General features: G+C 25.8%; 1 protein-coding gene across 2 annotated transcripts; it reads left to right on the top strand.

Moving 5' to 3' along the window:
* Positions 1-9,124: 9,124 nt before the first annotated feature.
* LOC118064804 (uncharacterized) lies at positions 9,125-13,874 on the top strand. Of its 2 annotated transcripts, XM_035079674.1 has the most exons (8): positions 9,125-9,231; positions 9,426-9,592; positions 11,582-11,689; positions 11,916-12,042; positions 12,423-12,553; positions 12,679-12,934; positions 13,110-13,440; positions 13,724-13,874. In XM_035079674.1, exons 2-8 carry the CDS (start codon positions 9,590-9,592, stop codon positions 13,839-13,841), a joined length of 1,074 nt encoding a protein of 357 aa, XP_034935565.1. In that variant the 5' UTR covers positions 9,125-9,231; positions 9,426-9,589; the 3' UTR covers positions 13,842-13,874. The 2 variants fall into 2 exon arrangements, with proteins under 2 accessions (XP_034935565.1, XP_034935566.1); XM_035079675.1 differs by lacking the exons at positions 9,125-9,231; positions 9,426-9,592 and having other exon boundaries at positions 11,603-11,689; positions 11,866-12,042.
* Positions 13,875-15,728: the final 1,854 nt, after the last annotated feature.

Raw genomic sequence — 15,728 nt, 5'->3', positions numbered from 1 at the left:
TTTTCCAACTTTCAGTGTATTTATTCATAAAAAATCATCTTATAATTTCAAATAGTACTTTTTATTCAACTTTTTTTAAACTAAAAATATGCTCTGGGGATAATAGAATATATTAAAGAAACTATTTAAACAATTGGGATTGGCTAGAGGTTTTATAAGTTATTTAAAAATTATTCTGTTTCGATGAATAAAAGAAAAAATTAAAAAAAAAAGAACTTTTATAAACGTATATTGAGTAGTTATGTATACGAAATGAGTTTTAAGTTCAATTTTACTTGTGTTTTATTTGTCATAATGTTAACTAATATTGTTGTACAAATATGAATTCATGGAGTTGTCATTCTACCACATACTAATTTAGGCCAATTGCTTCGAGCTAAATAGGTGTGTATCTAAACATCATCAACAAAATATGAAGCAGTACCACAAAGCTTTTAAACAAATTCGAAAGTTTTCAATTCATTGATATAATTAATTAATTTTGAACAAATAAAAATATATTTACCATATAACATTTAATTTTAATAACCTCAAATTTTTCTCATCAAATTTTAAAATTTTTTATTGGTTGTTTGCATGTAAAAAATATTTAAGAATAATCACAAAAGTGGGATACACAGCACAAAACAAAGATTGATAGTGTAAGTGCAATAATAATCATATTATAAATCATTGTTTAGTGAATTCTGAGGTGTTATGGTGGGCGTTCTTGTCATGAATCTTCCATTAAAAAATAATTTATTATGCAATTTTTACTGCACTTACACTTTCAAACTCTATCTTACCCCCACTATATCATTTTTCTTAACACTTATTAATATTTTTTACATGAAAACAACGAATAAAAAATACATAATTAATGGAGTAAAATTTGAGATGATTTGTGGTTAGGAAAGTCCAGTCTTAAATGAAACTCATCAATAAAAAATTAGAGAATGATATTATCAACTAATTTTTTTTCTGATTAACCTGAAAAATTTAAATATACATGACTAATGAAGAATGCTAAAGTAAAAAAAAATTTGAAATGTAGAAAATTGTATGATACAAAAAAAATTAACTCTCAAGGATCTTCTAGCAGAGTAAGTTCTTAAATAGCTTTTGTAAAGAAGATAATTTTTAATAATGTAGTAAATGCTGTTACTTAAAAAAAAAGAGTAAAATATTAAAGTAATTTACTGCACGTTCTTAATTTTGAACAATAGACTTCAATTAAATTCTCTCGTGTTAATCCGGTTATTTTCTCGGACCATTTGATACGATTGCCGGAAATATGTGTAACGATTAAATAATTTAAACTTATTGGTTGACGACAGTGACAACCTGATTTGAATTTACAAAAATTTCTAAAGTATTCAAAAGCTGCTACAAGCTTTTATTTTATGTATATACGTACACGGAAAGCACTATCGCATTATACAGGCCATTCTTCTTCGTTTTGTATCTCCTACCTCGTATTTTCTTTCGCGTGCATTCTCACTTTTTTGCTGGCAAGCTTCTTCCATTACACTCCTTGCATTTTTTTTGTTTTTATTATATTTTTTATTACATTTTTTTTTTTTTTAGGAAATATAACAACGCAGACGTAGAATTGTTGAGGCTACGGTAATGTTTCTCGTTAGTGAGAGGCGTAAATGAACTAGCACAGTAATCCAGTATGAGAGAAAATGTTGTAGCATACATCCATAAATAACGCCGGGAAATTACAAACAAGGGGGGTGTCATCAGGGACAATAACTCGTGGTGAATGATCCGTTTACATAAAATTGCGAGGCTTTTGAGTCTGCAGATGCTTGTATGACCATACGCAGCGAGCGAACTGAGTGAATGGGTACAAAACATTGATAATGGATCAAAAGTTCAATAATTTGTAAAAGTGTATTCATAAGTATTACGATAAACTGCACGAAAAAAAGTTTAACATTCAGTGCTTTTGGGTTAACTACTAATTAGAAGCAAACAATTTGAGTTCCTTTCGAACAATTTTTAATTTCTTGTTTGATAATCAACGAATAATTACCAGTGATGTCTGTTTCACTTTTGCTAATCTCTTACTAATGAAGGAAATTATTTATGTTGGATCGGATGTACAAATAGTTGAACAAAAAATGTTTGAGAAAGAACTGATGAATTTTTAATTGAGTAAAAGAGTAAAGTATTCTTTGATAATTAATGAGATAACGATCGAATACTTTATTTGATTTCTAACCTCTATTGTCAATAAGACAAAATGGTATTAGAGTTATAATGATATATTAATTACCAAATCAGTGATTAATTGATTGAACATAAATTTTTACTTTTTTAGATGTATTGAGGAAGACAGTTTACTTATGAATGTGAATTTTAAAATAAGATAAATTTTGAAAATGTTGATACTAAGAAACACAATGCAATAATGAAGCTTGAAAAAAAGCTTCGAATTTTTTATTAAATATTTTCTAGTTTGTACCTCTGATTCTTTAACTCAATTTTATTTTATTTAACGAATACTATATAATATGACAATAGTAGTTACTGTTTGTTATTTTGAGGTTAAACTTTATGAGATTTTTGAATTCATAATTATTCCTACTGGAGTAATAATAATGAATGAAATTTCAAATTTTTACAACTTTTAAAACCATATTTAGATTTTTTTCACGTATTGAAATAATTCTCTAGTGATTTTATTATTCTTTATTTACTCAAAAAAAAAAAGATCTAGAGTTGGTGAAATTTTTTTTTTTTTAAATATTCAGCATACTTTTTTCTTGACAAAGAAATCATGAAAATTGTGTGCATGTTTTAAAGTATTTTAATAAAAAGTTATTTCTAAAAACAAAATATTATCTCAGGTATTTGAATCTGGATTTTTCTTAGAAAATATTTGTAAAATAGAAATACGCTTTCGAACATATTCTATTTTATGCAACATTATAGTAATATTTCTAGAATATTTATTTGAGAACATGAAATCCTGAATAAAATCACAAAACAAGTACTCTATTATTTCCTCATAAAGGAATATTTGTACTACCGAAATTACTCTATTATTTATTTTTTTTAGTCCTTCGTTGAGGGATTTCAATCTTTGGTCATTCACAAGACCTAAATCAATTTAGTTAACAATAGAAGGAAATATTTTTTTATTAAACAACCTATTAAAAAAAAAATTATCTTAATGAAGTATTATTCTACTTTTTTTTCTTAAAAAAATTTCAATTATAACGATAAAAAAAAAATACAAAGTGTTTTATAAAAATTTTTAAATACATATCATTTTTTATCTTTCTTCTGTGCTAAAAGTTTAATTTAAATGCCTGAATGTTTCTAATTACTTCTTTTTATACCAGAAAAGTTAAATACTTTTTTCGTGCAGATTAAATTTATTATTGAACCGACATATCAAAGTGTGGAGCATGAAATAATAAAAAAAATCTTACATATCATTAGTAATTAAGCCAAAAACAAAATTAGATTAAAATCATAATCATTAATTAATTTATTTTAAATCATGAGCATCATCAAAAAATCATTATCATAAATCTAAGTAACTGGGGTCGTCGTTCTGTTCTTGTCGACCCTGGAATTATCGATTTATTGGTGCATCAAGGTCTTAGGGGTATGCGCGATCCCTCAGGTATTACTGCATTGATAAATTATTTGGGATTATCCCATGAGAATAAAATATCAACGAGTGATTGATAAAGAATGTAAGTTTACGTTAAAAACAACTCTATATTTATTATATATAATATATAAGACTTTAGATAATCCATATGTTAAAATAATTAAATTTAATGTCGAAAGACAAAATGCCATGAAAAAAAAAACGATACATATCAATAATTGCCTGAGAAAGAATAAAAAAAAAATATTAAAAATAAATTTCGCGATTGTGGTCGAAATTATCTTTATTAATCTAAGCGCTTGAGACTCTTGAACAAGTTATCACAAAGCCTTTTATATATAGTATTCAAATTTGTTAAAAGTGTGACCTTTATGTCGTTTATTAAAAAAGTTTATTAACGAAGAATGTAAAGTTTACAGGCCAATAGATTTTATTATATTTAAAATAATTAAAAAATTATCTTTTGTTAAAAATTGATAGAATATATTAAGCAGATAATTAGTATGAAAGACTGGAAATCAAACTTCAATATCTCCAACTATTATTACTCTTTCAGCAAAAAATATATGTATATTTAAATATGTCTATCTATTGGTCTGTTTACTCTATTTTTGTTAAAAATAAATTTCTGAGTTTTTAATACACGTCCGAGCTTAAATTGAAATTTTTAAAAAATGCGATGAATAATTATGCTAATTTATATAAAAACAACAAAAAATTTTTTTATTTATATTTGCATAAAATCAACTGGTTCAGATATTTCTGATCAGCACTGTAGATATAATGTACGTTAGTAGTTCAATTTATAAGTATGAACATAAATTGATGCTCTGTTAAAACATATCATACCATAATAATGATTGAAAGTTAATGTGATTAAATTATATAATGTCCGAAATTCGGAGGGAGGAATAAAAGACAAAGCAGACGAGGAAAAAAAATTGCTCGCAATAATGTTGAATATATATAAAAAAAAAAAAAATTGAATATTTAATTAAATTACACGCCTGATGCTTTTTACGTAATTCAACGAGAAATAAATTTTTAAGAAATTATGCAATGAAATTGCCCTATATCACTAGGTAGACACATTGTATAAATTTCAGTCTATTAACATTTCTAGATCAATTTTTTGGTCATCAATGCTCTCTCTTTCTCTCTCTCTCTCTTTCGAATAAAGTCCCAAGGACATAACGCTATTTTATGATTTAATTAAGAAAAAAAATTTTATCGAGAAAATAAATTTTATTGATTGTCATTTGTATTCATCATACGTGCGACAAAGTTACATTTTAATAAAAATGTATTACTCACATTTATATTTTGGATGTTTTATATATATATACATATATATAAAGTTAGAGAAGAAATTATTCTTTATGGAAAAAATCTTCTATTTAATGTGAAAATATATTCTTTTGTATTACATAAAATTAAAAAAATAATTTTTATAAAAATATAAAAGAAAAATTAATTTTAATAGTTATGTTATGAATAAATTTTGAGATTTTTGCTAATATATTTCTTTTATTAGACTAATTGTTAATTAAATTAAAGTAACATTAAAATTAAAATTAAAGTAAAAAATGAAAATAATTAAAGTAAAAAAGAAAAAAAAATGTGGAAGAGGATTTTTCCTAAAAAAAATAATTTTTTCTCTACTAGAATAGATTTATTTATTGCTAGGAGAATATACAACTAGCATCATACTGAACGTCGATAGTTCAACCCTGATACATATCACTAGCTAATAATAAAAAACTAAAAAATTATCAATAAATAAAAAATAAATAAAAACGAATGCATATAGCGCATAAATAAACATTTTAAAATACTAATTTATTACACTTTTATCATATAAGAGATATAGATATTCATATGGATACAAATTTTAATAACAAATATATTGTAATAAAGTAATATTATGAACTGATGCGGAAGATTTAATGAGCAGAATGAATGCAAATAGGATTAAATAGAGAAAAAATCCAAACAGTATTTTCAAGAATAAGCTTTGTTATTATTTTATACATTCATTTATCAGTTGCCATCATTGTGAATTTCTGATCACCAATTATTGATCAGTACATATTGATTTAATTACCATAGTTATTGTATGAGTTAATATTTTTGTTAAAATTTGTTTCAAAATTGTATTTAGTCATAGTTGATCTCTTTATATATATATAAAATGCGAGTTTAGATCTAGTCTTATGGCGTGTCCAAAGATTTTTGCAATACTTCAAATTTCAAAACTAAAATAATAACAAAAAAAAATAAATAAAAATATTACAAAATACCAAAAAATAAATGGAGATTAAAATTTTAGTAAAAATCAAGTATGAATTGTATCCATAAAACAATAGACTCTGGCTGAATATTCTCAACTTGACGTTTATTATTTTTATATTAAATATATATTGAAACAAGGTTATAAATATTATATACTGAAACACTTAACTAAAGTATCTTTTATGAAATTATGTAATTACCAGCGAGTAAAGATAATCACTTCTAAAAAAAAGATATATTTTTTTCGAGCCATGTTTATTTAATTAAATGAATAATATAATAAAAATATGTAAAAAGGACCGCTATGTATTTAGTCCTCTTCGTTGAAAATAATTCCAAATAAGGATTAAGATGAAAAAGATAAAATCTCTATTGTTTTTAATTTATTGTCATTAACTTTTATCATGAATGAATTGTAAATCATAATTATTGTTATTCAAATCTGTTTATTGTACAATAAATAAAAATTTTGTTAACTGTGGCGAAATATTATTTTTAATAGATTACAAATATTTGAATTGCAAAGAAATACAATTTTTTTCGATTATAAATTATTCAATTTTACTTTCTTGATATCATTTTATTTTATGTCAGGATAATTTATATATATTCAGTTCTTTTACCACATAATATTTATGCTCGTACAAAATCGCTTGAAAATTTTACTCTTGACTAACAAAAGTTCATAGAAGAATAAAAAATAAAGAAAATGCGACAAATATATTCACTAAACTAAATGGAAGAATAAAATAAAATACAGAGTTATATAACGAATAAAAAAACAACCCTATATAATAATAATAATAATAATACTTATAAAAAAGTTTTAAGAATAATTCTCATATGATTTCATCAAGATTTTACAACTAACATTTGTATCAAAAAAAGAAGTATATGTATATGTACAGATAAATATATACCAACATATAAAATAGTCAAACGAAAAAACATTTTTTAATTAAAAAAAAAAAACGATTGTTTAATTGCATATGTAATCGTTGAATTTTGATTGTTGATTATACTGGATTTTACATGGAATAAGGTACATCATATTCACATATAAAACTCCTCGCTCTCATTTAGAATTAAGTTGAAGACTTGTGTAAGTTATGTACATCAATTAAAAATCTAGATACATAAAAAAAAACCGAACAAAGCAATAATAATCACTCGTTATTTTTTCTACTCTATCAAGAACATTTTTAATTATCTGGAATGACGAGTTACTCATTTTAAAAAGTCATTTGTACTTTGAAAAAAAAAAAGAAATAATTCAGTCTGTCTGACCCATGTATTTCTGATAGTACTGTATGAATTGTATGATTTTATATATTGTTGTTTGTTTGATAAATTTTATCTAAATAATTTTATTTAATTTTTTCGATTAAAAATGTGTTGACTCTTATGCATATATATTATACAAATATTATTTAAAAAAAATTATTTATAAAAATCACCTTTATTATTTATTTCTTTCAATTACCCTGCCTATCCTTTAATAGTGAACTTTAATATTAAAAACAAAAAATTTTCTTTAATTTATGAAATGAAATAACTCTTATTCAAGTACTTAGTTATTAATTTAACCACCATCAACATGATCAAGATATTTAGTTAGAATGGATCAGATAAGTTTCATTTTCTTTGATCTTAAAGCATCAGAAGTAGTTTTTCCAATTGATATGAGAGTGATGGAATGAATTTTTTAGTATTCTTCTCATCACTGAAAAGTAATCTTTCTGTGTTCCTGCGCTGTACTCGATTGAGCTACTATCAAACTCTAGCGCATGCCCATGTTGCTTCTGCAATTTTTCTAATAAATTGATTTTTACTCTATGGGTTTGAGTCTGGACTGTTATCAAAGATGGTAATGTTCATACATGGATTTATTTGCTGAACAAATTTATCAGTTGAATAAAAATGCATTTCATGATGTATCTAAATGATAGATTAACATCAACAAGAGGATTACTAACCAATGGATCCATTGAAACGTTTAAATATACCTTGTTTGAATCAAAAATGCACACTGTGGTATCTGATATCTGCCAATGAATGAAATCTCAATGACTGAACTGCCCTAGGGAAATTTTTTATTCATAAACTACTTTAAGTCTAAATCATTGAAATAATTTTTCTATAATATACAATCATTTTATGATGCAGTTTGAATGAGAAATTTTCTGTAAAATCCGGTGCTGGGTATCAGGAAAGAGAATTTTTATAATCAAATAAAATTCAACATCTCTGAACATTTCATCAAGCTAAATGACTAAATTATCAATAATTAACTTTTATCAAAAACTTTGTTATTTCAATGAAACTCGATAAATATAACAACCAAGTTCATTTAACAACCAACTTATTTTATAGAAATTCCAAATGTTTGGTATTCTATAATGCTATAGTGATTATATGAAAATAAACCCTGAATATTCTAACATACCTAAGTTAATAAATTTGCATATATTAAAATAGTTATTTACTAGAGTTCACATTGCTGTGTGTTAAAAATAGGAAATCATGACTTCTTGTCAATGAGATTTTTGGTGGTTTGATATTTACGGTCTTTTTTGGTAGATACATTTAGAACTAGACAAATGAAAAAAGACATTGAATGCAAAATGAATATTTTTGAAGAAGATATCCTGCTAGAATAATTCTTGTCTAATTTTTTCTTTTATCTTATTGTCACTTATGTGGCATTACTCATATACTTACTTAATAATTAACTGCGATAATATTTGTGAAATTAAAAAGAATACAGTTTGGAATTCAAATGACTGTTTTGTAAAATTGAACAAAAAAACTCTTGGGTCTTCAATATTTATTCTTTTGAAAGTTCTATATGCTTATATGTATCTGAAAAAAATAAATATTAACATATTACACCAGGTCTGTGCAATAAAAATATAATTCTACTGATTTGTAATATCGTATATTAATCATGATCAATTTTATTTGGCTGGGGTAAGGTGAATTTTTAAAACAGTTCAAAGCTGGATAACTACCTTAAGTGATAAGACGTGAGGATAAAGAAGGTGATTTAGACGAATGTGAATAAACTTATTTAAATAATATTTTTTGAAACCTTTTGGGGAAAAGGTATTGAAAATAAAAAGAGAATATGCGCAATGAATCACGCGCACGTTGTCCACACTCTTTTTCAACCTATTGAGTTTCGCACGATCGAGAACTGTTCAGTATTCTTCTTGTTCTTCGTGCGTTCTCTTCTTCCCCTTTAGTGTCACCATCCAAGACCTCCAAGACACTTTAAAAAAAACTAAGAATTCAAGTTTTTCCATAGACTCTTCAAATATACCATGGTATTCAATACATAAATAATCATTAAGATCTCCACTAAAGATCCAATTATTTAAAATCCCTTAAACAAAAAAAAAGTATTTATTGTTGACAAAAAATTTTATCAAACATGTGAAGCATTTTTAAATTTAATTTTATTCTTATTTTGTTTTATTTTTTTGCTGATGCTTTTTTTTTATTTATTTAATACTTTTAGACACAAAATAAATAGGCAACAGTCCGAGTGCATCATAACGATCAGACAGTTCAGAAGTTACTACTTGCGCCGTTTCTTACCGGTCTTTACCTACTTACGTGATTCGTGCGTTAGAATACGAATTACAAATCATTTGTGAGCTCATTCAACACACGGATGAATTTATGGTAAGACAGTAATTGAGTGAAAGACAATAAATATTATACAGAATGAATTAATCATTCGAAAGCTCTGGAATTTTTATGAGACATTTTTCATACTCATTAAAATTACGCCACATGATTAACGTAATGTTGCTCTTACACTGCAAATCCAGAAAAATTCGAGTGTTAGTAATTAAACACCTAAGTGTTTACAATGTTTTTTCGGGATTGTGTATTAAATAATTAGATTAATTTATACACATATCAGTTTCTGAATCAAATTACATTCTATTTTCTTTGATATTTCAACACATACTAACCACCATACTTTTCTTGAACGCCCCCTAGTGGTCGATAGCACAATTTCGAACGCCATAACCAAACTATAGCATTTTGGTAAACAGCTAGAAGCGTTTAAAATTTATCTACTGAACTGCTACAGTTTGTTTATAACTTTTAACATTGTAAACACTTTAAATGTTTAGTTTCTAAACATTTGGATTTGTAGTGTTACTCAATTCAATTTAAATATTGTTTATTTGAGTTTAAAATTTTTATAACCTCATTTTAAAAATATTTTATAATTTATTAGACCGATAATTTTTTAACTGGAGTATATTATACAGATGTGAATTTAAGAATTTTAATTACAGTAAAGTTTTTAATTAAAATAGGGAAAAGATAGGAATGTGAGCAAAAATTCAATAAACCTGTTGAGAAACCTGAAACTTTAATTTCAAAATTTCAAAGGAGATAATATAAAAATCTTCTGGTTGTTTGCTCACATTCTTTCATTTTTTTTTTTATTATAAAAAAAATAAAGCTCTTACTTCATTGTCTCCCGAAACTTCGTTTCCATCCGTTTTATGAGAGGAATAAAGAAAAAAAAATATTGAAGTGCAAAGAGAACTAAAGAACGGTTTTTAATTCTCTTGAAATTTTAATTTACGCCCTGGTGAGTCCGGTTTTCTTTGTGGTTAAAATTTCTTTCTATGTTCCACAGATTTAAAAATGTTATTTTTGCATTTTTCAACTTTTATCTTTTACCTAAATTATCGAGTGTCCAAAAATGAATGTCATGTAGCTTTAATGGTCTAAGATAAAAAAACATGTGTCGAAGTGGTAATTAATGAATAAACTTGTTTTATCACTTACTTACTAATAAATACACCTTTTTATTGAAATAATTGTATTTTAATACACTTTTGCCACTCGTTGGAACTCATCTGTTGTTCGTAAACAAAAATATATTCAGACAGGTTTATGTATCAAGATAGGATGCAATTAAGATTAGTATTTCTATCAAGGAGAACTAGAATTTTTTTGTGTCCTAAATTTGGTGATTTAGATTTTTTTATCATGCTAATAAAAAAATAAGATCTTGGAAGTAGAATTGAATTACAATAAATTGATTTGAAGATAAATTTTGTTTATCAAATCAATTTTATTAAAATACTTTGCTTTTTTCAATAAAGGACAGCAAAAAAAAACAACCAATAAAATAACAAAAAACATCTTCTATTAATAGAAAATTAATCAACACTACAAAAAAATCCATCAACAGATAAAAATAAATTGGGAATAATTTCTAAGCCTAAGAGGTTATATTGAAATTGAAAAATCTCGACCTCGAGCTAAGTAGATGATCTCCTAGTGTATTTAAATGGATAATTAAATAAATAATGAAATAACGAAACGAATAAGTTGGATCACTTGTCACGTAAAGTGTCAAGGTAGTATTGACATATTCGAAAGTCTCAAATGTAAAATCCGAGGACTCTTCATAAGTCATTGGCCAATAATTTAAATAAAAAGATTACCATGAGTCATGATGTGTTACTTATAGGATTATTATCATCATAAACATGTTAATCCTCACAAGGGCGTTCGATAACCCGATATAAAAGTACCGAGTGCTCGTGAAATTTTTTCTCTTATTTTATCCTTTACTCGCAAATGAATTCTATGCTAATGTACTGAATTACTAATGAGATGATGTTTGAATGATGTTAGATTCCCTTCCTGATCTCTCTCTACAAATACAGACCATATAGAAGTTGGACTCCAACTATCATGAATTTTAGATGGAATCTCTGGATCATCTTACTTCATTTTTTACAAGTTAGTTCAAATATTTTCTTATGCAAATTAACTTAGAATTAATCTAGATTTACTTTATAATCATTAGCCCTTCAGCATTAATATTTTAATTAATAATTATTTATATCAATCTGATGGTTTTTTTTGATTCATTTTTATTTAACAAAGTTTGATATTAAAATGTTGTTTAATTCAAGAGGATTTAGTTAGAGAGGTTGATGATAAATGAAGTAATTTAAAAATGAAGATTCTAGAATATGTAAATAGTCATGGAAGACTTATGGACCCACCAGCAAGAAACAGCATGTGGAGATTTGGTTTCCCTAATCCAGTGAATTACAATGACAATGAACTCTTTTGCGGAGGATATGCAGGTAAAAACAAAATATATTAATAATTAAAATAAGTTGTTAGGAATGATTGTAAACAACACAATAATGCATTAACATTCAACAAAAAATGCAAATATTGTAGCAAATTTTCATTGAATCTTGAAACAAATGTCATAATTAAAAACGTTGTTTTAATTAAAAATATTTGAAAATATTTTCTTATAACGTAATCAGATATTCATTAGAATTTAATTAAATTTAACAAAGAGTGTTGCTTGTTGAGTAAGAAATTACAATGACTTTATTGTTTTATGATAGCCGAGAGTGAAGTAAATAGAAACTGAATTAAAATAAATACATGTATACAAAGGAAATAAACAAATGAAAGAAAATTAATAGAAAATAATTATCCTTGGTTCTAGTCCAATGGGTTCAAAATGAAGGAAGGTGTGGAATGTGTGGAGATGCTTATCATTTAGCTGAACCAAGACCGCACGAGGCTGGAGGAGAATTCGCCAAGGGAACAATTGTTAGACACTATAAAGTTGGTCAGGTGAGTTTTTTTTCTTCAGCTTAAATTTAAAAATATTTGCAAGTAACTCTTCATTGACCTATGTAACTTTCAATTTAGAATATCAAATCATTTGTCAACAATGAAGTAAATGAGATTTTTTTCAGGACATAGATATCGAAGTAGAATTAACTGCCAATCATCAAGGAAGATTTGAACTTTATCTCTGTCCAACAAACAATGCAAACAAACGAGCAACTCAAGAATGCTTTGATAAATATCCACTTTATTTATCGGGTACTGAAGACGTGGCTTTCGTCATTCCAGAAGATAGCGAAAAAAAAGCTATTTTTAACTATAAAGTAGCATTGCCACCCTATGTAACTTGTTCTCAGTGTGTTATTCAATGGAATTATTATACAGGTATGATATGAAAATGGAAAAGAGAAGTTAATTTTAGAACCATTAAGTAACATAAAAAAATAATGACAGAACAAAAAAGCAATAAAACCAGAATTGAGAGTGAAAGTGTAAGGCCGAAGGGCTTGGTTTCTTAATCGTTGGATGAAAATAAGGATAAAAATAAAAAACATTCCAGGTAACATGTGGGGCACTTGTGAAAATGGAACCGAGGCCGTTGGTTGTGGAAGACCGGAAACTTTTCGGAATTGTGCTGATGTAAATATTGTAACCAGTACAGGAGGAGTTCCACCATTATTTATTCACCAAGACAATCCATTTCTTTTGTATTATCAAGACTATAGAGTATCTGATAATAATAACAACGATAATGTCTTTCCACTGGTCATCAGGTCACAAGTATGTCATTCGACAAATGTGTATCGATTCATACCAGGAATGAACCAATGGTGCACTACTAATTGTCTTCGATATCCACCAAATTGTCCCACCAATATATGCAGTTGCCCGTAAGATCAATTCTATTCATTGTTTATTTATTTATTTATGATCTCATAATAATTTTTTTTACTTCAATTAATCGTAATTTACGTCATTATGTTTAATATTTAAATCAATATTGATAAAGAATCTGTTTCTTTTCTCTGTGCAAAAACATAATAAGATATTTCAGTATGTTTTACTTGAATATTTCATATCAATAGATTTCTTGATTTTCAAAAGCTATTTTCTTAGATAGAAACTTGATAATTACAGTTTATATAACTTATAAGTAACTTTGATCATCATTAGGAGCCAATGTGATGCTATTGGAGAACTCGAAGGAAGAAAAGGGGCAGACATTTATTGTATGGATAAATGTCTTGTTTATCAATCAAACTGTCCATCTGAACGTTGTCGATGTTATTAACCGAAAGAGAATAATAAAATTATTCAAACAATTTAGAAAGGTGTTGAACATTTAATCATCATTGTCCTTATTAAATTATTAATGATTAACTGAATATAATTACTAAATAATAGTTATATTTAGTTGATTTTTCGTATTATTTATTTCACAATAATTTATTTTCACAATAATTTTAATATTTTTCTCTGTATATTATAAGAGACAATGGGCCATACACATCATTCAGATATTGAAACCATTTATTGTTCTATTTAAATTTATTATGTTTACTTTTACTTTTTGAATGCTATCTCAAGTGCGAATTTTCTTTGAAGCAAGGTACGATACGACCCTTTTTGGTTGAAACCATAATCCAGTATCTACTTCCATATGTTTCAACTAGTAACACTTTATAAAACTATATACACTAAAGCTCATTATCACCCTATAACGTATTTTTAAAATTTTTCAATTATTTTCGATTTTCCTTTACTCCATTAAACTTAACATGATCCATTTAATGTATAATAATAATCATCATCATTATCATTATCATAACATTAACACAGCTTCAAGAATTAAACGGCACCTTAATGGGATATTTGGCTAATCAAGTTTATTAAAGATATTTGTCTTCATGTACTACAAGTCTATGCAACTAATCGTAATCTAAAATTCATCACTTTTATCCATTTTTTTTATTTTTTAAATTATTTCATTAGTTGCTTATTGTTTACTATTTTTGTTTATTATTAATAGATATTTATCTTTTATCTTTAACGACGACATGATATCTAAAATATTTTAATCGTCACCAAAGAAATGTTAACGTATTTCTTTTAATGGTAAATAACTGATGAGACCATAGGTCGCGTTTAATCTCAAAGCGTCATATAGACATCTATTAATATTATCTATCAGCACCTATGTAATAATGAAAAATCGATGCCTGACTGTTGGCATGAAATTTGTCTCTTATTATAAATTCATTTATGTATGAACAAAAGTCCTTGATATCACTTTTATAATATCCAAATAATCCACGAACCTTTTTCAAACATTAACTAATGTTTTTATGTAACTAAGTGAACAATTTCCCAGGCTTTTTTTCTGAGAATATTTTTAATCTATCTGTGAATGATTTATTTGCGTACAAAAATTGTTAAATTGGGAGCACAAATGAGTTGATAACTCATATACATTAAATTGATGCAAAAAATTTTGCAATATTTATGAAGTATTTTTATTTTATAATTTTGAATGGTAAAGTATGTCCACATATTTATGATCAAGTATTGAAATATTTATGTTCACATGATTAGTAATAATCACTTATCAATTAAAGAGGAAAATGTTTTAATCAATTTTTATTCCAATTTAATGAATGATAACGAATGGCCGGTTCGTTTATATCATAAAAATATTCATTTGTAAATAATTAGTGATTATCTATCATTAGTCATACATTAGCGTTAATATTGAATAAAAGCTTTTCAAAGTAAGAGAAAAATATATTTGTAGGCCTCGAGTATTGTTCATATGTAATAATTACCCATAATTAGATTCTATAAGATAATTGATTTTTTTTCTCGTCAGGTACTTCAAATCGAACTCGAATGTACTCCCAGTTAAAATAATTGATAGTAAGTTTTGCTTGTTGCGTGTATGAGCTAAACATTCGATGGCACGTTAATACACAAAATGACAATAAACAATGTATTATAGTTTCCATCACATATTAATCATTAATTAATCAATAAATCGATTAATTAATACATTATTATTCCTATTAATTGATTCATAATGATATTTCATTTTTAATTACGGGAATATGTGGCAAACAGCCTCCAAGCAGAGTTCTCTTTTCTTACAAAAGAGAAAATTTAATCAACAAAGTAAATATTTTTT

This window comes from Chelonus insularis, unplaced genomic scaffold, assembly GCF_013357705.1.
Source record: "Chelonus insularis isolate UGA/USDA-ARS -01 unplaced genomic scaffold, ASM1335770v1 contig_254_pilon, whole genome shotgun sequence".
Lineage (NCBI taxonomy): Eukaryota > Metazoa > Arthropoda > Insecta > Hymenoptera > Braconidae > Chelonus > Chelonus insularis.
This window is presented reverse-complemented; position numbering and strand designations above follow the sequence as displayed.